Genomic DNA, 26,071 nt, shown 5'->3' on the forward strand with positions numbered 1-26,071 from the left:
TGGCTGGGCTCCACATAATGGGGGCATATTCGATGGTAGGTCGTACCAGTGTGGAGTAGCACTGTGCCTTGATGTTAGTTGGACATCGGCTGATGTTTCATCTTAGGAAGGTCAGGGTGGAGTTGGCCTTCTTAGTGATCTTGTCTATGTGCGTATCCAAGCTGAGGCTCTTGTGGATTGTAAGACCAGAGTCGAAGGTGTTCAGGACCTGTTGGTGGATGGTATTTGGCACGTAGTGGAAACTAGTTGGTAACCCGTAGGACTTCACACTTATCCAGGTTAAACTGCATAAGCCATTTTACCTCCCACTCCTGAAGCTTGTTAAGGTCGCTCTGCAAGATTGCCTGGTCTTCTGGTGTCTTAATCCCCCTGTACGTCAGTCATCAGCAAAGATTCGAGTGGTGAATGACACTGATGATGGCAGGTCATTGATGAAGATCAAGAAGAGCAATGGGCCTAATACAGTTCCCTGGGGGACTCCTGATGAGACAATGGTGGCTGATGATGATTGACCATCGAGTACAACACGCTGGTTGCATCCAGTAGGGAAGCTCGAGATCCAATCGTGGATTTGACCTCTAATACCATAGTGATGTAGTTTCATCAGTAGTCCGTTGTGTGGGACCTTGTCAAAGGCCATAGAGAAGTCTAGGAGTATACAGTCATTTGCTCTCCGGTATCTATAGGCTCTATGCTAGGTCGTTGACTGACGGGATGAGTTGTGTTTCAGTAGACTGACGTTAACGTTTCCTGAGACCATGCTGGCTATCAGTCCAGAGTCCATGGCTGTCTAAGCGACTGGATATTGGAAGTGGGCTAGGTCCCATATATGGAAGTGGTTCACTGGGATTCTCAGCAGTGAATACAGATGTAAATTGTTGATTAAGGATATCTGCCTTCACCCTGGCATCGCTGTATGCTATCCCATCGCGTTTTAGTGGTGCTACTCCGCAAGCATCTGTTTGTTTACTTTTGATGAAGCTCCATAGGCACTTTGGTTTATGGTCCTCATCCATGATGGTATTATTTACATACTCATGATATCTTAGTTTGCACAGAACATGAACAGCATTTTTAAGGTACTTATACCGTGAGTAGTCCTGAGTAGATGGTCTCCACGTATATTGCCTATAAGCACGCCTACACTAAAAAGGCATGCGGCAGTGATTCGAATACACAACCTTCCCATCACGGAATTTCAAAATTTTCGCCAGACCAAAAGGGAGAAAATAATAATATAAATCATATATAGATAATAAAGGGTGATTATAGGGTTCAGCTTACTTTTTGTCCAGAAAAAAATCACCTTCTCCAAAATGTGACACCTGTCTTCCTTATATTGACAATTTAGTGTGACAAAAATTGTGGGTTTATGGAGCTTGGTAAATTAGCGTACTTCTAATTGGATAAAATTGTGGGTTTATTTTGGTGTTTCTGAAGGTTCGTCTCTCTTTTCATTTGTAATAAAAATTTTGCTTTCACACTTGTGATTTTCAAAAAAGAAATTTTAATTAATATTCAAACAGTTTCAAAATACCTTGCAGTGCAAAAGTTGTCAGAAGTGACCTTTCAACTTAACAATTTTATACATTGTAATGGGTTTAAAGTATATTAATTTTCTCATTTAGAGTTATATCTCTTATCAGATGGTCGATGAACCTTAATCTGGTCTGTCAACTTAATGTTTGGAATTGTGGTTTGTCAACCTCTCATTGGATTCCGAAACCACGAAACATTGTCGAAGATACATTGACTCAAACCATTTAGTAAAGTCCATCGAACTGAATCATTAGTTGTCGTTTATAAAAAAAATAAAATGCTTTAATTTTAGGTCCAAACAAGATGCAACATTTTAATCAAATATCTTTCAACAATGTACCATGCTCAGCTCGAAACACCATATGGCCAATCATTTTCCATCCATCATATGTACATGTATTACCCAACCTTTGAAACTTACAATTCCATTTGTGTAAAACCACCCCCGTAGTTTCGAACCTGACCTCCGAAACGTACAATTTACACCGTAGCCTACAATGTACCTTTTTCAATATGTATGCAAATGCTCACCTTTTAAAAACTTTTTCATTCATTTTCATAACATCCAGAAACCTGACCGCACATTGATTTTGATTTTGACCAATATATTTGCTGCGAAAGGGGGGGGGTCCTCTTTACAAATATATATTTTGACGAATTCAGGCCAGGCTGGAATATACACGCTTCAAGTCTGTGCTCCCCCCCCAAAAAAAAAAATAACTAAAATACCAGAAATAAATTTTCCATTTTTAAGTCATTTACATACTTTTAATATTATTAATTTGAAGAAGCGACTGCGAAATATTTTTATTAATAAGAATGAAGGGTAAATAAGTATACAATCCTAAATTATTCTTCTCCAAATCAGTAATGTATATTTGAAAAATATAAATCAGTCTCTGTTAACTTTGATTAAACAAATAAATAAATGGATAAAAAAAAATAGATGAATTAATAAATAAAATAAATAAATATGCTAAGTGCAATACCAATTTCCCTGCTTCGCTGGTGCGTTTCCCACCTTTTTCTTTCGTTCTAAAACTCTCCTCACTTGTAAACTCCCCTATTCGGTTCCATGTCTGTTACATAAGTTACATGGAATATGCTGTTGATAGTAATACAACAAATACACTTGTTATGTTTATTGCATTGAATTATATTCAGTGGATAAATATCATAAATTAAGATTTTTAGTATCACACGGTCATGAATTGTCATCATTTGAAAGAATAATTATCAATATTTTTAAAATATTAAAATATTTATTAGAATATTTTTCAAACACGCACTTAAACTTTCGTAAAGAAAATAAAATTATACATTTTCTATTTTTATGCACCAATCAATAAATAAATAAAAATCAACTAAAAACTACAAAACATGGCCTGCTCTAGCAATCCCAACGGGGAAAAAGTGTCTATTATTAGGAAAGTAACACAATGATGTGATGGGACAATAATTAATTTATTTTTCGAGGAAATCACTTGTTTAAATGTTTTAATAATGAGTGAACAGAGACTTAATATTTCATGTGTACGTTCCAAGCTTAAATTCTCGAAACGAGTATTTCCAGTCATTTATTAAAATCATTTAATAGAATTCATCTCTCTCTCTCTCTCTCTCTCTCTCTCTTGAACGGCTACTAAATAATGCATGATACATAATGAAAGTACATATACAATATTATTTCGCAGTAAAAAGTCTTTGCATTTGATATACATGTAAGAAGCGACAATATTACTTTTTATTCTTTATTTCGAAATGTACTCATGAGTAACACGTCACGAGAACTGTTCTATATTTAGCCAAAAGGCGCCTCCTTTATGACGTATTAGGAGAGGTTTACCTATAGATTGGTCAGGTGAACTGCATTTTCATCACATCAAAACAAACCTTCAGCATGGGTTGTGGGTCAACAGTTGGAAAAGTTTTTCTTGTCACAGTGAATACTTTATTCACGGTAAGTTGACCAACGATTTTGTACACAGCAAAAATGTTTCAAATAGCTACTTACATTTATACATATTGATACAGGTGAAAAGTGTTAAGATTTTAATCTATATGGCAGGGCGCCATCTTTTAACAAACATCAGGAGCAATTTTGTTATTTGTCAATTCGATTTTCACTACTTTGATACCAAAATGAACTTCAATCATTGAAATTTATACCCTACAGAATTTTTTTTAAAAATGTTCTTAATATTATCTTTGAGAGAGAGAGAGAGAATGTTGGCCGTAATATGTTATACGTATTTACTCCGATATTTTAAAACCTGTTCTCGAGCTAGGGATCGCCAAACATGCGGATCGCGGCGTAAATTGCTGCCAAATATTTTATTCTATTGTGTGTGACTTTTGATCCATTTTTGGTTTTCAGTCTGGTATATATTAAAGGAAATGAGAACACATTCGATTCAGGACAATATAATGTTCTCACAATTTTATTTTTACCACATATAAAATAAACCTCTTATCTCAACCCCAGGCAGATTTTAAGAACATAACTAGGGCGTTGTAGATTTTAGATTTTGTACTTTTTTGTCCTAATCCTGTAAACTGCAATAAGATTTTCACCGCTGATGAAAACAATGTACTTGTGACATTCCCCGGGGGCCAAGCATCTCATATTATTTCACACATTGTGCACACCAACACAAATTAAGCCAGGCTTGTCATATTTTATCGGTCAGCGTTTGTCATACGGAAAAAATCTTATCGAAAATACAACAGAAATACTTATAACATTTGAAAAAAGACGTCTTTGCAAGCATTTACAAATAAATGTATCTAAAATCTATCACAGAAAAGAAATGACTGTGCATTGTACTGAATATTTCATAAACGACAGATGTGACCACCATGTGCACATATGACATTGTTGCTGAGTTTTATAATATAAATCTTAACGACCAGTGATGGATCTGGCATGCAGGAAATTTTACTCAAGAACAATTAGTAACCATATCTATACCACTGCTAAAATTTGTTTACACAGTCCTTCCATCGATTATATACATCACATGCAAACTCTCACATGGCTAAACATAGTAATTGTTTTTGTCACATAAGTTTTAAATATCCATCGATTTATTCATTTTTGTAGAAAATTGATTAAAAATTGCACTTTGCAAGATTAAAAAAAAATACCCGTCTGACTTTAAAATGCGCACCAAAACTTTCCTAGAACTACGTATATACGTAATGACAAAGCTCTTTTGAAATATGTATGGGAGTTGATGATTCACAAGTTTGTTTTTTTTTCATCTTAAATTCCGTGTGACAACACCCTGATAAACTGAAACTTCAATCCGCCCACATCAAGATACCCCAAATATTGTCCTTTTCCCTAAACATTAGTAAACACGAACTGCTTAACATCTGTGACACGTAAAGTAAAGATCAGTGAAATAGTCTTTACAAAAGTAGGTCACAAGTGGTACAAAATAAGAAAAATATTATTTGAAAAATCCGGAGCAGTTGTCCATTAATTTCTGACATACATGTACATGATAAATTGATATGTAGTATTACGTACAGCTTTTCAAAATGTGTAATTTTAAGAGGGTACATGCACCTTGAATAGAAGACGGATAATAGAATCTGCTGTGTAATACATGTATGAGGCCCATTTAAACGTAGTTAAAAAATTAAAGTTTGTATCGATTATCGGGAAAATTTATTCACTGAAAGGGAATAATATAAATAAATAATGAAAGTACTGCATTTTAATTACGGCATTAGCCAGAAGTGCTGCACAAAGCAAACCCTGTACACTGGAAAGCTACACCATATGATGTTGAAATGTCTTCCATCCCACGGATTTTTCTAGTGTTTACATCTGTATAGACATTTCGAAATTTCATTCACCTGATAACAAAGCCCTGTTTATTCATCACATCGATTTCAGGAAGTTCGTGAACAACTCTGGATAACATTGTTTATCATCCTTTTAAGGAGATTAGCTCTCTCTCTCTCTCTCTCTTTCGCTCTCTCTTTTTAAGGAGATTAGCTCTATCTCTCTCTCTCGTAAGAGATTAGCTCTCCCTCTCTCTCTCAAGGAGATCAGCTCTCCTTTTAAGGCGTCTCTCTTCTCTCTCTCTCTCTCTCTCTCTCTCTCTCTCTCTCTCTCTCTCTCTCGCCACACAGGTGTCCAATATTTTTTATCATCATTGTTTCTTCAGTCCATTCTATGTACAACAATATAGCATTCAACCGCATGTACCAGGAGACGCCGAAAACACGTGCGTCCAAAACATGCATTATATGAGGATGACAATTTATTACGATCAAACCAAAGGATAGACTATTTACTATAATTGAAAATCGTTTTATTCAGTTTTGCATGTAGTTATACATATCAAGATCGTTTTTTCTTCACCGGGGGGGGGGGGGGGTATTAAAATATTTAAAATTTTCTAGAAAATTATTGTTTTAGAAAATTATGCAACGATCTCTGCGCAGCTTCTTTGGTGATCTTTATGGGATAGTAAATTGTTTATCTGGGAATTTTTGGAGTACCTCGTTGAATGTTCTGCACAAGAAGTTTTGATCATATCGATTTGGACTATGATATTCTGTCATTGAAATCAAAATTTTACCATTAAAAAAGATAAATAAATATTTTTTTAAAAATTAAAAAGAAACAATTTAACATGCTAAACCAGACATTTTATATGAAATCTAAAGTAATTCAGATCTCTGAATGGCACAGATTATTGTACAATAAAGATAGAATTTTAGCAGTGTAAATGGCTAAATGCCTTCACTACTAACAATCTCAATCTCTCTCTCTCTCTCTCTCTCTCTCATTTAATTTTTACAGGTTGGACAACATTCCATTTTATTTAGTCATGTACGCCCCGCCCATTCTAGTGAAATCAAACGTCACAATCGAATATGTTTATACATAGCATCGATGAACACTAAAAATGTCTTGCCGTTCTTCAATTCGTAATCCTGGCACCTACTTTAATTGCGCACAAGCAAATTACATGTACTTGTATCCGGGAAACAAAACTGTTTATTGTTACATTGTAAACATTTTCAAAACCTTTACAAATCCCTTTTAAATAAATAAAAATAAAGAAGGAATGCTCTTGGTATACGAAATTTAAAGTATTTTGAAAAGAAATATTGTCAAATTAAAAAAAAAAATGTGTTCTACAGTGTTGTTTTAAGTATAAATATTCGCTCTCATGACCACATTTCGTCTACATGCTACATCATACGCAACATATTAAGTTACAACTCTTTCAAACCTTTCGACTTACTAACACGATATTAAAAGAGACTTTTTTAAAAATTCAATACAAGGAAACACGAGGCAGGATATCAAAGAAATGCAAAGCATATTATATGAATTGGCAAGATGACAATATTCTCTCCGAGTTGGATTATGTAATATCTCGAAGAATAGATCTGTTATAAATAGCCTTATAGGCACTGAATACAACCTTCGACCATTTTGTAATTTATTATACTGTACTTTACATTCATGTTTGCGCTGTTAAATTGATTTGTTTGCATTTTTTGTTTCCTGCATGGCTCAATATTTAATGATCAACCCAATTCAACCCCATTCCCGATGTTAATATAAACTTTGGATCCGCCCTTTTTCACAGTATTCTAAATTTATTTTCAATAATTTAATTGTGAATTGAATAATGATTTTACAGATACTAGGTCTTGTGTTACTGGTCATTGGATGTTTAGTCAAATTCAAGAATGACTTAGTGACGGAATATGCTGCCGAACTTTTCAAGGTCATCAAACTGGACTCTGCCAATTACAACCTTGATGAACTCCTCGGGTCATCAGCAATTGTCTTCATCATTGTAGGCGTCGTCATTCTCGTCGTAGGAGTCCTTGGATGTTTGGGGGCCTGTTGTGGATGGAGAGTATTCCTTGTCATTGTAAGTGTTGCGTGTCATTTTTGTTCCTGGTCTAAACACCATCAAAGGCCAATAAATTTTCCATGAAATAACATGCCATTGGAATTTTTAAATTTACTTGTAATTTAGCACTTAGCAATTCATCCAAGAGTTGCTGCAATATAGCATGCCTTTCTAATTTTCAAATTTACTTGTAATTTAGCACTTAGCAAGTCATCCAAGAGTTGCTGCAATATAGCATGCCTTTCTAAAATTTTCCGAAAAGCGCAATTTTTGGAGGGCTTTCTTTATGCCCTGTGTCACTGAGGAAAGAAAAGTCATGAGATTTAAAAAAATGAGACAATCTTCAGTTTTTTGCATCGTTGTAAACCCACGGTCGGTCTCGCTTTTCTTATTTTTTTTTTTGGGGGGGGGGTTGGTTTTGGTTTTTAAAACATTTATTCTCTGACTTCCATTGCGATACTAGAAAAAGAACGACGAAGCTCTTATATACCATACACATGTAAATTAATCCTTTTTTCTCTCTCTCTTTGCAGTATGCACTCATTGTATTTCTGGTTCTTATTGCTGAAATCGCCGGTGTTGTTTTGGCAGCTTTGATGAAAAAGGATGTAAGTTGGATTTTATGTGGATCACCGTTTTATTAGTAGTAACTTATTAAATCTGACTTCTTAGATCCGCGCCGTATACAGTCTTCTTATGAGGAGTATATTTTCATCCTATGCCACATATACGTATGTAACCCGACATCTTTCATTCAAACGTCTTTTTCTTATGGATATCTTTGCTTTTTCCCTGGTGTTCATTAAAGCTTATGGAATATTTCATTGAAGCGCTTTTATGTAATTGAATCTCATTTATTATAATGGAAATCGGTTTTCTGAGTTTAATTACTCTTACAATGGACATAAACTACAGATAAGATATGTGAATATATGAATATACCCCTGTTTCTCTTGTGTACAGGTCTCTATATATACTAAACTATAGCTTAAAAGATCAATGGTTTGGTTTTACCTTTATAGTTTGTTTTCTTATATTTTTTCACTATTTTCTAGGTTGACAAAGTAATTAAGGATGGTATGAAAAAATCAATCGTCGAGAAATATAAAGGAGATAAGTCACAAGAGCCTGTTACGCTGGCCTGGAATAGCATTCTCATAGAGGTAGGTATAACCATTAAAAGAAAATCCTTGTGCCCCCACCCCAACCACCCCAACCCTCACCAACATGCAAGCAATGCCTAAGTCTATATTCAGTTTTTCTGAAAGTAATCTACAGAGGATGGTTTTAATAGATAATTTTTTTTTATATTTAGATGAAAATTTTTATCTCTAATTAATTCGTTTTAAACGTTTTTTTTCACCATTAATCCAAATGAGAGATAGAGTTAGAGGAAAGAGAGGTTCATTCCTTAAAGAATACAAAAAAAAAATTGCCAAAGTAGATTATCTCATGCATTGAAAATGAATATTAATTTTTGATTGTTTTTTAAAAATTTAGTTTAATTGTTGCGGAGTAGACAATTATGAAGACTTCAGCAATGCTACCCATTGGAACAAAACATTTAATGGACAGGAAAGACCTCTTGTAACCCCTGTTAGCTGTTGTACGGAAGTCAAAGGTGAATTCCCAGATTTGACTTACCCTAGCGATACAAGTTGTGCTGAAAGCCCAACAGATGCCACCAACAATTGGAAAAAGGTATCACAATTAGACTTAGATAATAAAGCATTACAGTAGAACTTGATTATGAGGAAATTATTGAAATTTCTTGATTAGTTTCTCCAAAAAATATTTCCGTCTAGTTGTATTTCCGTACAAAACCACAATGCACTTCATATTCCATTTCCACAAACCCGTAGCTGTATCGTTGTAATTTTTGAATTTACTAGGTATCAGTAAATGCAGAATTTACAACTCGATATCTGCCTAATGCAAAATTTACAACTCGATATCTGCCTAATGCGAATTTCTCTCTCACCATAGAAATCATCCCATCTCATCATTTTTCATAAAAATTCGAGAGAGAACGAGATAATTAAGGCAGTAGGCAGTCACGGGTTTGTGGAAATAGAATGGACACAAAACCCGTGGTTTGATGGTGATATCCATGAGAAAATTTGACTTGAACATATTTTCATTTTCTTTCTTTAAAACAGAGTACCTGTATATTAAAGCAAGTTATAATGTTCATAGAGACAAGTTTATTTGAATTTTGCCTGTGATTTACAAATGGCTATCATTATTGAAAATCGTGAAAACAAGTCGAGCTTTAAGATTTTTAGCTCTTCGGTTTTTTTTTTTCAATTTTTTTCCTTATTACAGGGATGTTATTCAGCGATTGAAGACTTTATTAACAAGTACAGTAACATCTTTATTGGTATTGGTGTCGTGGTAGCAATATTTGAGGTGAGTTATAAAGAGAGCTGTGTTTCTTAATGACTAAGAGTATATCCACCCGAGAAAAAGATTTGTAGTATCAAAAATATGTGGATTTGATTGCTTCATCAGTCCAGTGAGCTTACTTCTCCACCTCTTTGTACAAAAAATCATGCATTAGCAATTTCATTGAAAACAACAATATTCACTGGCTGGCACATTATTTCAAATGGTTAATTGCTGTTATCGGTGAAATACGTACAGTATATTAAGAGATTAAGATCGAAAAGATAGGGACAACTGTGTATGAAAAATTAAAATGAGCTACATAATGTGCCAAGATGGTATGTGTTTGAATCTTACGGCATAAATTAATGATAAACAACTTCTTTGTCCATAGATCCTGTGTATTGTGTTTGCCATCTGTGTCTGCAGGAGCGTGGAGGAGGGAGAAAAAATGGTCTAAGAAACCATAAAATCCAGTAAAAGGAGATCATACAGCCACCATAGCTTTAACTCGTTCTTAATGTAAACTGATGACCTCTCCCAAATACTTGACTTTACTTTTATATAATGGACAGTTTCTATCAGCGGAGTATCATGCTATTCTTTATATTATAGTTATTAGTAGCTTGACAATATATGCAACTCTAATGATTATTCGGGTTAAAAAAAAAGAGATGTGTAAGAACAAATAATTGAATCTCTTTCATCCTTATTATAACCGGTGCCATTTTGAGCTCGTGGTGCATCCTGGGAAAAAAGATAACACATTGGTGATCTCGTTAAACTATACATATCAATATACATCATATTTCACAAGCAACATTTCGTTTATCATATTTACATTCCATATTTTTTTTTCTTTTTGTAAACACTCGTTATAAATTATTTGCACTTCAGGATCATTGAAATACATGTACATGTATGAAAGTTGGCATCATAAGGTATTTAATCCCAAAGACACTATTTGCTTGTAAAATTAGATGAAAAGATAATTTTTCAGGCATAAAATATGAAAAGAATAAAAATAAAGAAAAAATACATTTTAAATGCATTTTGATGGATCATAAACTATACGTATTACATTGTATATGTATTTGTATCCTTATTCAAAGCATCATTGCCTTGTATTATACAGTGATCTGCGTATGACGTTTGACTTATGACGTTTTACGTCAAGAAATTGGCCGATCGTGGATCTTTTACATATATACCTTTAGTATGTTATTGATTTTAGCATTTGGGGTTGTAGATTTATATAGATTTATGTAAGTATATCAAATGAGATATATAGAACCAAAGTAGTTTTGATATGTTTTATGTACAAGTCAGAATTCCCATTTCAGCTGTAAACTTAAAGAGATAAAACAATTTGTAAATGATATTTTTAATAAGTATTTGCATTTAGTGAAATCCAAATTGTATGGTTATTTTTTCTCACTTTCTAGTACAGTTTATGCAATATATATGGGCCAATAAAGACATGATTTATATTTTTGTCTTGTTTACTTATATTTTAATTGAGGATGGGTATTGTCATATAAAGGGGCACATCTATATGTCCTTGAAATTCTGAGTATTATAAGGCTTTTTGAAATCAGTTAATGTATGTGCCATTTTAAAACTTCTTAGGTCACATGAGTATCTTAAATGACTTATTCCTGTCCATTTTTGTTATGCATGCGTCAGTCAGCATTTGATTTATTAATGATAGATTGTATTTGCTGACAAGGTCATTATATCGACCATAGAACCTACGAAATGATGACTTAAAAGAAGACTGTTGATAGTCTTATTTAATCAACTTGTTTGTCAATAACTTACCTCGTTTTAGAAATTGTTCATACGTAGAGCATGCTCTTGCGTATCGAATCAACTGAGAGATATAAACCCCATATGCAGGCGATGAAGGTATATTGCTGCATAAGTAAGGGAAGCTGATGATTGAAAAGTTAAAATCATCACGTTTATGACAAAGCTTGGATGTTAGATTACCATTAACGTCTTTTTCTAGTAAAATATCCAAATATGAAACAGATGTGTCAGACTCTGTAGTATCTTTTATTTCAAGCTCACTGGGATATATCGTATCGACATATGAAAGGAAATGACCATTGTGAATTGACAATACGTCGTCGATATATCTAAATGTCGAGTTGAAGGCCACAGCAAGTGTTTTCTTCTTTTCCCGTACAAGATTTTGAATAAATTCTGCTTCATATGAATACAAAAATAGGTCTGCTAATAACGGGACGCAATTGGTACCCATGGAAATTCCAATAGATTGTTGGAAGACCTGGTCTCCAAAAACCACATAAATATTGTCAATCAGAAACTCAAGCATCTTTTTAATATCAACTTCAGAGTACTTTTGTGTACAATGAGAATGTTTTTTAACAAAATAATATTGCAAATGACTGATGACAATGTAAGTAAATTTACGAGTTCCATTTTTATTGAAAAAGCAGCTGTCAATGAATCATATCTACAATGTACTGGTCAGAATTTAATGATGTTATGCATTAGCACTTGTCGAATTCGTATGAGTTTTTTCCCAATTACTTGTATATATAATGTATATGGGCAAATAAATATATGATTTATATTTTTTGGTCCTGATTCACTTATTAAATTGGTCGGCCGCGTGGCGCAGTAGTTAGAGCGTTTGCTCTAGAGTCGCGGAGTAAGGAGTTAATCCTTACGTCGCGGGTTCGAATCCCACTGTGGGACGTGGACACCGGTCCTTCGGATGAGACCGTATAAACCGAGGTCCCGTGTCGCAGTAGGTACTGATACGAAAAAGATCCCTCACTGCTCAATGGCCCTAAGTGCCAAGTATATGTAAAAATTTCCAGCTCTCCACCGACAAGTGGTGGCGTCTCCATATGAGCGAAAAATTCTCGAGAGGGACGTTAAAGAACAATAAACAAACAAAACAAAACTTTTTAAATTGAGAATGGGTTCTGTCTTTTCTGCAATACTAAGGGGTTCATCTTAATGTCCTTTGAATTTTGAGTATTTTAAGGCTATTTTAAGGTTGTGGCTATTTTAAAGTTTTTTTTTCGGTAAAATGAGTTTCTCACAATCTTTTGCTATCTTTTTTTTTGTCTGTCGTCATGCATCGTCCTTCTTCGGCCGAAAACCTTTATATAATTTGAGCTACTCTTGGACTACTGAACCATTTTCAACTATTTTGTTTGGTATATAGCATCTGTATGGGTAATAAGAAACAAAACTTGTGAATTTCAATATGACTAAGCAATAGTTTTTCTGTTCTTGAGAAGAAATATTTTTTTCTATATGTTCTTATGTAAAACTTTCGATCCTCCAGTGGGCCCCACCCTACCCCCGCAAAGACGGATCCAGGGCCAGCGCACCGGGCGTGCGCCCCCCGTTTGAATATTTTTATGTAGGACTTGTATGTCCATTATCCTAAATTCAAGGAAAAACATCTCTTCTTTGTAAGAATTTGTCAGCTTCCCAGACCCCCACCAAGGCCTTGCTCTAGACCCACTGGGGGCTTCAATGCAGCCCCCAGACTCACTGACTCTACTCACCACCCCCCCCCCCCCCGCATTACGAAATTCCTGGATCCGCCACTACCCTGGGGGTCATCATTTGAACAAAATTGAATTTACACATTTACACTACCTGAAGATGCTTCCATATCAAAATGACTTATCATGGCTTTGCAGTTCTTCATGAGAAGATATTTTCCTTTATATTTCTATTTAAGACTTTGATCCTCCATTGTGGCCCCACCCTACCCCCCGGGGGTCATGATTTGAACAAAATAGAATCTACACTACCTGAGGATGCTTCCACATAAATATGACCAATCAGAGCTTTGCTGTTCCTGAGAAGAAGATTTTTTTAAAGATTTTTCCTATATATTTCAATGTAAAACTTTGATAGACCATTGTGGCCCCGCCCTACCCTCGGGGGTCCTGATTTGAACAAATTTGAATCTACACTACCTGAGTATGCTTCCACATGAGTTTTATCTTTCCTGGCCCAGTGGTTCTTGAGAAGAAGATTTTTAAAAGATGCTATTTATTTTTACACCAATTCTCTATTATCTCCCCTTGAAAGAGGGCATTGCCCTTCATTTGAACAAACTTGAATCCCCTTCACCCATGGATGCTTTGTGGCAAGTTTGGTTGAAATTTGCCCAGTGGTTCTGGAGAAGAAGATGAAATCGTGAGGAGTTTACAACGACGAAGACGCCGACGACAACGACAACGACAGACAACGGACAAATTTTGATCAGAAAAGTTCACTTGAGCCTTCGGCTCAGGTGAGCTAACAAAAACATTACATATACATGTACTGTATTAGAAAGAGAAAAAAAATCCTAAAGTTGGATCTCACTAAATGCTAATACATATTAAAAATATCATTTACAAATTGTTTTATCTATATCTAATAAAAACATATCAAAACTACTTTGGTTCAATATATCTCATTTGATATACTGGCATTAATCTATATAAATCGACGACCCCAAAAGCTAAAACCAATTACATACCATAAGTATAGGTATATATAAGATCTACGACTGGCCAATTTCTTGACGTAAAACGTCTTAAGTCAAACGTCATACGCAGATCTCTGTATAATACAAGGCAATGATGCTTTGAATAAGGATACAGATATTTGAATGAAAATTTCATATAATTCATGACACATTGAAATGAACTTCAAATGTATTTATTCTTTATTTTTATTCTTTTCATATTTTATGCCCGAAAAGTTACCTTTTCATCTATCTTACAAGCAAATAGTGACTTTGGGATTAAATACCCTATGCTGTCAACTTTCATACATGTATTTCAATGTTCCTGAAGAGCAGGTAATTTATAACTAGTTTACAAAAAAGGAAAAAAAGGAGTATGGAATGTAAATATGATAATATAATAAAGACCTGGGGATGTTGTTTGTGAAGTATGAACAATTTCTAAAATGAGGCAAGCTATTGACAAACAAGTTGATGAAACAAGGATATCAACAGGTTTGTTTAAAGCAATCATTTCTTAAGTTCTATGGTTGACACAATAACCTTGTCAGCAAATACAATCTTTCATTAAGTCGACCGCTGACTAACGTTTTTCACCCTTTATTTACAAACTGAGTTGTCTATGGATTTTTCCGTTTGCCCAATCATGACAAGGAGCACACGGCGGTTGTGACCGGTTCACAGGGGATGCTTACTCCTCCATGGCACCTGATCCCACCTCTGATGTCTTTTGAAGTCCGTGCTTGCTCTGCTCCCGATTTGTATTGTTTTAAATAGACTTTTGAACTTGATTACTGTTCATTATGTCTGTATTTCATTCCGTAATCAGTGTCAAAGCTCTGCTCGCAGACTGGAAAATTCGTCTGACACACTGAAGTGGTATGTACTCATCTCTGGCGGAATATGTTCTCTGATTTTGATTGGATAAACATCTTTTTTTCTAAAATTACGTCGGAAAAATGTCAACAAATTATCTTTTCACTGCAATATTTAAACTTTTAAGGACATACGCAACGTACCTTACCTACTGATAAATTTTCAAGATATTCTGAATTTAATATTATAGTGCCATCAGATATTCGTAGACGAAAAATCAGCATGCATTACCAGGGGTTTTGAAAAGATATCAATTGATGAAAATTCTTGTATAATTCAAAGAAAAATGATCAAAAATTACTAAACATATATTCTAGATGTTTTGTTTATCCAAATATGTTTTAGAAGAAATGTACAACAGCATATATAGACATTAAAATGTAGCACACAGTTCCTTTAAGTTTTGGAACTCTTCAACTCCAGGGAAAAAGAACAATAAAGTTCAAACAACGTTGCGTATGTCCCTAAACCACTTATTTTGAAGTTTTGCTGTCTGTCCGAGATTAGTATATACTACTTCATGGCGTGAGACGAATGTTCGAGTTTCCAAATCTTCTTTGAAATCTTTAATGAAATTTTTGTACTCATTTGCTCATTTATTCTTTACCTAATATACCCTGACATGTGTGAAACTATGAATTCATGTGTGGTTAATAATTTACCGGATCTTTGGACATAGCTGATGATCTATAACCCTTTGTGTACCAAACGAATCAAACTAAATTGTCAGAAAAAAAGTAATGTATGTGCACAATGACAAAAACAAGAAAATACCATGAATCAATGGATACCACAAATTTCTGAGAAACGACCATATAAATAGATAAACTCTCTACATTTAGGTGTATTGTTTCAAGACTAAAAGCACATGTTCCACAAATCTTAAATTAAAAAAAAAACTTTTTCCAAGGACATATTTTTTGGAATTTATAGCCAGTGCATTTACTCGTGAGGTATCTTAGAGTCTGTCTATTATTCACTTTTACACTTCGGAGAAAAACCTTTCCTCCTGGCTTTTGTTTTTCTAGCACCTCCACTTCTACGCAAGTTTTATATATATATATATATATATATATATATATATATATATATATATATATATATATATATATATATATATATATATATATATATATTTGCTCGGTCTCGCACCCTCTTCAAAAATTTCTGAATTGTTATCAACTTCGCGTTCAATCAGTTCAGCCATATTGGTTCAGACGTTTACAAGCAACGCTGTCCAATCATTTTTCACAGTTTAAACATAAGTCCCTCGACGAAGAATTCTTTCTTTATGGTTGCCCGGATTGTATTCGGGGGCCAATCGCTGATGAAAATGGATCTGATCTCTCTAGAGCGACAATCAACAGTCATTCAAATATTATGATTGTAACCAGATGCTTGAATCATGTGTCACTCACTCTAACCAAACTCAACCCCAACAGACCTCAAGATTATAAACTGAGAACAAACTTAAGTGAAATTTTCAAATTATAACTTTTGAAATAATTTTGAAAAAAATAACAAAAATTTCAACATGTATTTATTCTGAAATATTATACAAACCGAAATCTTTCTAAACATACTCGCTGTATTAGGATCAAGATATTTAAAATTTAAATTTTGACTCAAGTCTATTTTTATATTAGTTTATGGTCTTGAGGCCTGGGATCTGAATTCTGGACTCGTGTGACATGAATTTTACATTTGATAAAAATAGTGTTTTATAATCAAATTGAATGAAACTCGTTTCCTAGATGTTCAGGGGTATAAAAGATTTTATAGAAATGATGGAGTTTATATAAATGAATCACTGGAGCACAGTTGTAGAGAAGTCATAGAGTAATGTTATTATGAGTACATTTGTTTATTTTAAAAATGTCAAGGAATAAAGGTTTTCAGAATGTAAAATATTCAATTTTTTTTTTAAATTATAGTGTTATCCTCACTCTGAATATACACTCTGATAAAATTACCAGTTATGCAATTCCTTATCATTACTTTGCGTATAGTTTACCTGTTAGGTATTCATGAGTAAAGAAAAATGTTAAAGGTTTAATGTTTTTCCAGCATGAAAATAGCTCATGACTTTCACAATTTTGATAGAAGATTAACTGCTCATTATAACATGAAAACACTTTTCCTGAAAGATGTCCAACAGAAAAATAAATTTTGATGGTTTCAATTTTATCTATCAGATCCCTGGGACTGGGGCAATACATTTTCTCAAAGTCAATTAATTCTATACAGTAAAATTGTTTGGAATTTTCAAAAATTTACGAACGATGCACTACGTACAACGATGACAGTGGAAAGACCCTGAGTTTTACAGCAAAATTTGCTGACTGAGCATTTTTAAATCTATAGCGATTCAATGATGGTTGAATTTAAATAATAACAAGATAATATATTGATGCAAAGCATCAAATCGGCCGCAAACGTTTCACGTACTGATCACAATATACACGAGATTGCCGATGATTTCGACAGGCGCGACGATGGACATCACAATAAATGTGAAGTATCGATTACAATGTAATTATTGTTTTGTCATTCACACCAGTGGCAAAGAATGAGTGCACTTTAGTATGTCATTTGGAACCTTTTCGGCTATTTATTTTGAGATTTAAATTACAATAAATCGCTAATTAAAATTAATCTGTGGTTATTGTGCATGCATATGCTTTTGATATTTATGCTTTGAATGTTTTGTCATACATATTTCTATAATTACAGACAAATTCATTGAGAAGAACATGTATTAACCTTAAATTCCGGAAAATTGAACTGGACCACTTCCGAATTTAAGGTATCCGCACATAGGCGGAGACATTTAAATGGTATGGAAGTGGAATGTAAACATTAGCACCTGATTTTTTCCGTATTCAGATTCTACACTATGAATTTAAATGGAGAAGAGAGAGATTGTGTAGTTTCGTGGTGCACAAATAATAAATGATTCTAGTGTTTAGGGCTGGGTTGTGTCTACAGATGCCTGCAGACCATAATACAGAGGCGACGTGAGCACAGCTATACCTTCTAATCGTGCACCTGATTTGCACTGACAATACCAGAATTTCTTTCAAAATACCCCTAACAAAAAAATAGAATAGTAAAAGAAGAATATATAATCTTTAAAATCTTAATACAATTTTCACAAAACTCTTCAATATTTTGAAGTTGGAAGTCAATAGACACAAGGAATTTAACTTCCGAGGACAGACACAATCGAACACGTATCGAACAGTGAAACGTCACGTGAGTAAAGTGATTATAATATCAATCGGGTCAATATGGGTTGACACACGGGGACCTGTTAATTTAGTAGCTAACTCGACCGTACTTTGGAGACTTTTTTTCAAAAAATTACATATGAGCCGCAAATTGTCCAACATTACCCTTAGGATATGTATAAGTTTAAGTCAAAATTTATACACATTCTGTGCAAATGAGATGAATGGACAAGTTGCGGCTCGATGTAAACAATGTCGTTGAAAACTTGTATGCATATGATTTTCAATAGAAATCCGACAAAATCGCTTGACCCCGTCGCAAAAACCAGTGTCGCTCAGCATTATTTAATACTTTCATGTGATATATATCAAACCCTGCTCTTAAGACATTGTTTAATAATTCTGATACAAAAAGTAAGAAACTTCGGATATTTATTTTTCTCAAAGCACCGGGACCCAATTCCCATAGCTTAAGTGCACTGATCCTTTCAAAACAATTTTTCTTTATATTTTCAAGAACTGTATTTTTTCGGAAACTGCGATCGTATGGAGTTGCATTTATACATTATACACTCCCATGCTGGGGAAAACTTCTTGTAAGCTTTTTTTTTTTTCCATAAAACCATAAATTAATATCATATGAAAACTGACAAAAAATTGAAATGCCTTTATAACAATAATTAAGACATAATATAAAAACTATTTTTTATTAAAAAATCAAAACTTTGATGCATGCTATCAATAAGGAATTATTCTATCGAAACAACAAAAAATAATTTCTCATTTCTCCATGTGCACTTTCTAACACAACCACAAATAGATCGGCCGCTGCTGCGGCCGATAATAACCCGTATGATCAAAAAGAAAGTAGATAAACAGGCGGTTTGTGGAAATTCTGGGCGTTTTAAGGTAAGATAAATGGTTTAATAAAAGTTTTGCACAAACCAAATGAATCACACTTGTTCATTAATTTTGATCAGCGCGTGTAAAATAAATACCCAATTACGAAAGAAAACAAGCCGATTTGTCACGTATACTAACGCATCCTAAGCGAGAATAACGATACACAGCAGGTCGCATACATGCAATGTTTATATTAACGTTCTATATTGTCAAAATTTTACACAACACATGGTGTCTTATTTAGCCCTAATAGATGTAATTAGAATATAAAGTCCGCCGACAATCTGTATTATATTTCATAACTTTCCACATGCTCCTGTGATAAAAAAATAGTGCCATGCGACGGCACCGTGTAATTCATGGACTGGAGACATGGAGTGGAGTTATGGAGTAGACTTTGGAGTCAAAATTGCTTTTAAAATCATGAATAGAAAAAGATGTATATGTACATTTAACCAGTTTGTATATAATATATATATATATAATTATGTTCTTAATGTACCCCGGACCATGAACCAGTATTTTGGTTTGGGTGAATAAACTGAACTTGAACTCTTCTGCTATAGTTCATAATTATTTGAATGATTCATTCTGTTAAGAAAGAAAAACAAAACCAAAGAAGCTTTCTTTAATTTAGTGTTTGAATTTAATTGTTAAGATTATTTAGTACTATAGAATGCATGCTTGATTAACTGTCTGAAAAGAAGTTGGCAATTAAGGTTATGTGTGAGTATAATTTTAAGTTAATTAGATATTCTTTTGCTTTTGTCTAGACGTAACAAACCAAAATAGAGATGGCATCGTCGTCAAAGTTTGAAAGAGAAAGCAACACGGACGATGAAAGCAATGACAATCCGGTGTTAGACATTGACTTTCCAGAAACAGATGTGACTTTAGTTGTGGAGGGTAGAAAACTTCACGTCAATAAAGCCGTCCTTTCTCAACATTCACCTGTATTTAAAACAATGTTTTCTGGAAACTTTAAGGAAAGTACTCAAAAGGAGATACCACTTCAAGACAAAAAGTTCCAAGATGTTGTGGAATTTCTTAGATGTTTTTATCCCAACATGAAACATGATGTCACAGGTAAAAGAAGTCATCCACTATACCGTCGTCATGCATCATTTATCGTCCATCGTGCATATTTGCATTGTCCGTCGGTTGTACACCTTTAAACTTTTCAGCTTCTCCGCAACGACTGAACCAATTAAAATCAATTTTTATATAAACTACCTGTGAGCAAATGGGACCATTTTTTTTGGGGGGGGGGGGGGATAACAGTCATGATTATAACATGCAATAAGCCTCTACCAAAATTGTAAAATTCATGGATTCAAGAGTCATGCTCCAAGGTGGGTCAAATAGTTTGTCAAATACAAGTATTGAAAATGTAGGAAAAAAAATTTTCTTTAATCTTGGACAAATTATGGGCAAATTGTTTTACCGAAATTATGAAATTTACTGCCCCATTGGCCCTGAGGTAGAGCTTAGTTGGGCAGGTATTGACATCATTTAAAATCTTCTTTCATACTTTAAGACATTTAGCAGACAAACCATATCCATGATTATACTGTCACTCAGCTCTCCACCAAAATTTTAAAACTCGTACCTCTGACCTCCATGGTTCAGGCTCCAATTAATATAAAGCCAAGTCTGTCATATAGTGGAAATACATTACACTCTGAATATCTTCTACTTTCATCATTCACTATCTAGCAATCAAACTATTTGCATGGTTTCAGTAAAATCGTAAACCTTACTTTTACAAAATTGTAAATTTGTGGCTCAGTGTTCAAGTCCCAGAGTAAGACTAGGTTTGTTTGTTTATATGTTGTTTAACGTCCCTCTCGAGAATTTTTCACTCATATGGAGACACCACCACTTGCGGGTGGAGAGCTGCAAATTTTGTCCTATGCTCGGCACTTACGGCCATTGAGCAGTGAGGGATCTTTATCGTGCCAGCATTTACTGTGACATGGGACCTCGGTTTATACGGTCTCATCCGAAGGACCGGTCTCCACTTCCCACATTGAGATTCGAACCCGCGACGTAAGGATCAACTCCTTACTTTTCGACTCTAGAGCAGACGCTCTAACCACTGCGCCACGTGGGCTGAGACTAGGTTAGTAGTCATCTATTGGAAATGCATCTTTGAATTTTTTTTCATATTCATTTATTAAGGTCATCTAGTTGGGCACACTGTTTGCAACAAATATTTAACCTTTTATCAAATTTGGGAAATTCATGACCCCTAATCCCATGGTTCAGTACCAAAAATGCGTGATTATAATAAGTTCTCAATTTTTTGGTGTTCATTATAACTTCGAAAATCTTCTTCTCTATTCATGGACATTTTAACATGCAAACATTTTCAATAATTATAATAAACTTTTAGCCCTCTATCAAAATTGTGAAGTTCAGGGCCCTTGGGTGGAGGGTAGTTGGTGATATCATATTAATAAATGGTACCTGTTTTGGAGGGTAACAGTTGAAATTGACACCACAAGGAAAACCATTGTCAACCGACACTTTCGCGTCAATATCACAAAAGGGGGATATCACATGAAGTCCTTTCAGCCAATGAAATTTACAAAAATAATCCTCTTATATAATATTATTTTTTGTTACCCGTTGTCAAGTGAGTTGCTAAGGCTTAGGGTAACATTACAAATTGTTAAATGCGTCTAAACCAATATGATTTTAGTATTTTACATGAAAGTGTAATAAGATATATTATTATACCCCCCGCAAACGAAGTTTAGGGGGGGGGGGGGTATATTGGAATCAGCATGTCCGTCTGTCTGTAGACAAAATATTGTCCGGACCATTTCTTGGAAACTGTTGAAAGGATTTGTCTGAAAATTTGTACACTTCTTATTTGCCATATGAAGGTGTGCACCTGGTATTTTCATCATGATTGGATAATTTTTTTTGCATTTTACAGGTGTTTTTCTCATTTTTATTATGCGGTTTTGTCCGGATCTGTTCCCAGAGACTATTGCATAGATTTGTATGAAAATTTGTACACTTATTATTTACCATATGAAGATGTGCACCTAAAATTTTCAACATTATTTGATAATTTTTCTGCATTATACAGGTGTTTTATTTTTTTCATTTTTATTGACTTAGTCATTTTGGGTTCATGTCTAAGGTTTGAGACATAGAATCTAGAACATCTGTACAAAAATGTGAACTACAGCCTAAAACTACTCATTAAAACTAAAAAAAACATAGGTAATCAGAGATTACAGAGCTCACCTCAAGGAATGTTGTCTTTAAGTAAGGCAAAGTCCCACACTAAACTAATAATCTAGAAGTGTGCATCCCTAGATGCAATATTTATGCAATTTTGGTCTGATAGGGCTTGCAGTTACTTGGGAATAGACTTATCTGAAAACTTAAAACTAGTCACTCATTCAGAAAATGTAAGTCAAATCCAGCATCTGAAGCAAGTTTTGAGATTGTTGCATCATCCATGCAAGTTTGGTTCAGATAGGCCTTATAGTTACTTGGAAATGAGATCTGCTCCAAAAACTTTAATCTGGTTACTCATCCAGAAAATGTAAGTCAGATCCAACATCCGAAGCAAGTTCAGTAGTGTGAATCCTTAGATGTATCATCCATGCAAGTTTGGTCAATATAGGGCTTTTAGTTACTTGGAAATGAGATCTACTCCAAAAACCTTAACCTAGTCACTCATCCGGAAAATGTAGGTCAGATCCAGCATCCGAAGCAATTTCAGTAGTGTGCATCCTTAGATGTTTCATCCATGCAAGTTTGGTCAATATAGGGCTTTTAGTTACTTGGAAATGAGATCTACTCCAAAAACCTTAACCTAGTCACTCATCCGGAAAATGTAGGTCAGATCCAGCATCCGAAGCAAGTTCAGTAGTGTGCATCCTTAGATGTATCATCCATGCAAGTTTGGTCAGTATAGGGCTTATAGTTACTTGGAAATGAGATCTACTCCAAAAACCTTAACCTAGTCACTCATCCGGAAAATGTAGGTCAGATCCAGCATCCGAAGCAATTTCAGTAGTGTGCATCCTTAGATGTATCATCCATGCAAGTTTGGTCAATATAGGGCTTATAGTTACTTGGAAATGAGACCTGCTCCAAAAACTTTAACCTGCTCCAAAAACTTTAACCTGCTCCAAAAATTTTAACCTGGTCATTCTTTAGCTGAAATTGCAGCATCTGAAACCTTGACTGGTACAATGAAACAAACTAGAAGCATCCTCCATGCATCTCTGACTAATATAGGCCATAGAAGTACTTGAAAAGAAAACTGCTCCAAAAACCTTAACCTGGGACGCCGACGCCGAGGGTATTACATAAGCTCCCCCAGCTTCGTTGAGGTGAGCTAAAAATCGCAAAGTATTAAAATCAGTTTTTACATTGTACAGCAGATAGTGTAAATCCATTTGTCCCTTGGGAGTAATGAGTGGACATGCACCCAGTTATCTCCTGGGAATTGGGCAGAAAGAAATAAAGATCTCTGTTGTCTAAGTCTCTTAATTGTAATTTATGTCTGTCAAAATACATAGTTAATGGAACCAACCTTTTATTTTTGAGTTTGATATAAAGGTATTAAGATCAATTTGATTTTGTGTAATTAATTATGATTTTTTTTCAGCAATCAATTTGCAGAGTGTCATGTCTCACAAAGATGACAGATAGTTGCAAACTATTTTTTCAGTGTAATAAAAAACACTGTAATTATTAGTATTGATGTTTTATTAGGCTGCACCTTAGTTTCATTCACTAAAAAAATATAATGAGTAATTAAATTTTCACTCTAAATGTTTAAGCTAATTGTGAACTCCTCTCACATCTAGAAAACATTAGTGATTTGGTGTACCTTCTCTGAAAAACCCAGCGGGGGGGGGGGGGGGGTATTTGTCCCTTTTGGACAGTTCTAGTTGAATTACTGAAAATACATTACGTTTTAAGTTTTTTCTCTACTCATAACAGGCAAACTTATCTCCACGATTAAAAGTAATATTTACAACTCTAATAATTTTTTTAAAAAAATGGCTTCTGTCCATGGTGTATGCTCGAATGAAGTTGACCATACCCTTAATTAGAAATACAATACCTTCTTTATATAAGGAAATCAATGATGAGAATTAACCCTCAGTTTTCTACCAAAAATTCATGGCCCCTAGCTCATGGTTCAGATTCCAGGGTAATGCTAAATATTTCATATTAGATGTACTTTACTAGTAATTTTTAAATATCTTCATTTCCCCCTGCCGAAATATGGAAGGAATACTGCCGATTTTTGCGTAAAACAGTAATCCATCAAACAAACAATCTTAATTTTCTCATGGGCATTAGCAGGCAGTTTATTTGCATGACTGTAGAGGATAGCTTGTCCTTTAATTAAATCATAAAATTCATGGTCCATGGCCGGGTACAGGAATGAACCCTCAGTAATGGTCTAAGTCTCTCATATATTGATTATTACAATGTAATTATTATAAAATGTACTTTATGTTCTTTACTCCTAAACTTCTAAGAGACATGAATATGATATTGATTATTGGATCCTCCTTTCGTTGTTGAAAAACTTTTGTTTCTCGATACATTCTGCCTATATATTTAACTTCATACTAAAACAAAATAAACGTTTATGAATGTTTTTCTATTATTAAAAAAATGTGAAAGTCTGATACGCGTAAACTTATCACACTGTTTTAGATTCTGGTTGGCAGAGAAAAAAGCATGACGCCTAAAAAACCTGAAATACGATCACCATAACACTTAAAATGTGTGTGAATAATTATGTTGCTTGAAGTTACAAATAACAAAACAGAGCCACAATTCTTACAATTATCTATTTTAAAAATATGTTTGATATTCATTACAAACATTGTTATTCAATTAAAAAAAAAAGAAGAAGAAATTCATATTATTTTTACACTGTACATTTGTAGAAAGCAATGTACTGCAGATACTACCTTTGGCACATGAGTACCAGTCTCCTCTTGTTGCCGATTGTGAGGAGTTTATGACAAACATGTGTAAACCAGGAACAAGTCTGACTGTGACCACATTACTGGATTACATCCTCGCAGCCGAAAAATATCACTTAAAGGCGTTACTGGATGCTGCAATGAAGTTTTGTGCACGTGTAGACTATTATCTTCTAAATGGAACGACAATTACACGAAGTTATGATTTTGGGAAGAGCGGATACACATACAAGCATACGGTAGACAAAAGTATTTCTGCGAAATTCAGGAATATAGAACTTGAACATCGGCATACAATTGCTGAAAAAAGGATCCAATTTCTGGAGATGTATAAAAGAAGGACAAACAATAGGGATCCAGTTACTGAAGATATCAGTCTCGAATTATCTCAGGAATCCAATCAGGAATAATCATTGTGTTGTCTGTACAAATAATACCTCTAAAAAATGTTTATGAATTAGTTTACCGTGTTTTAAATTCGATATCAAATCTATCAAACACGCAAATTTTCTTGGAACAATTTTTATCATTATTATAGAGGACTTCAACAAACTTAGTTTGAAGTTGACTTTGAAAATATAAGAATGGGAGTTTTGTTATAATTTCATTATATTATCGCTCTTTTTTTAATCATCATTTATCTTTGATTTTTTTTAATTTTTTTTTTTGTCATTTGTAATACTTAGCACAAATGTTAACCAAAAAATAAAATCAAAATTGAACAGTTGGAAACTTTCTTTAGTAAGTGTG

The 26,071-nt window shown here is 34.1% G+C and overlaps 2 protein-coding genes across 3 annotated transcripts in view; both read left to right on the forward strand.

Moving 5' to 3' along the window:
* Positions 1-26,071, forward strand: part of LOC133175534 (large ribosomal subunit protein eL36-like) — a 415,093-nt gene that overhangs the window by 177,913 nt on the left and 211,109 nt on the right. The window lies entirely within an intron of this gene.
* LOC133175556 (uncharacterized) lies at positions 3,389-25,761 on the forward strand. The gene is made up of 10 exons (XM_061310680.1): positions 3,389-3,499; positions 7,215-7,451; positions 7,967-8,041; positions 8,489-8,596; positions 8,934-9,134; positions 9,759-9,842; positions 10,213-10,272; positions 18,627-18,646; positions 20,167-20,426; positions 25,283-25,761. Exons 1-10 carry the CDS (start codon positions 3,440-3,442, stop codon positions 25,729-25,731), a joined length of 1,554 nt encoding a protein of 517 aa, XP_061166664.1. The 5' UTR covers positions 3,389-3,439; the 3' UTR covers positions 25,732-25,761.

The sequence above is a fragment of the Saccostrea echinata genome, unplaced genomic scaffold (assembly GCF_033153115.1).
Source record: "Saccostrea echinata isolate AGI-Se365-2 ecotype Australia unplaced genomic scaffold, CSIRO_AGI_Sech_v1 ptg000002l, whole genome shotgun sequence".
Lineage (NCBI taxonomy): Eukaryota > Metazoa > Mollusca > Bivalvia > Ostreida > Ostreidae > Saccostrea > Saccostrea echinata.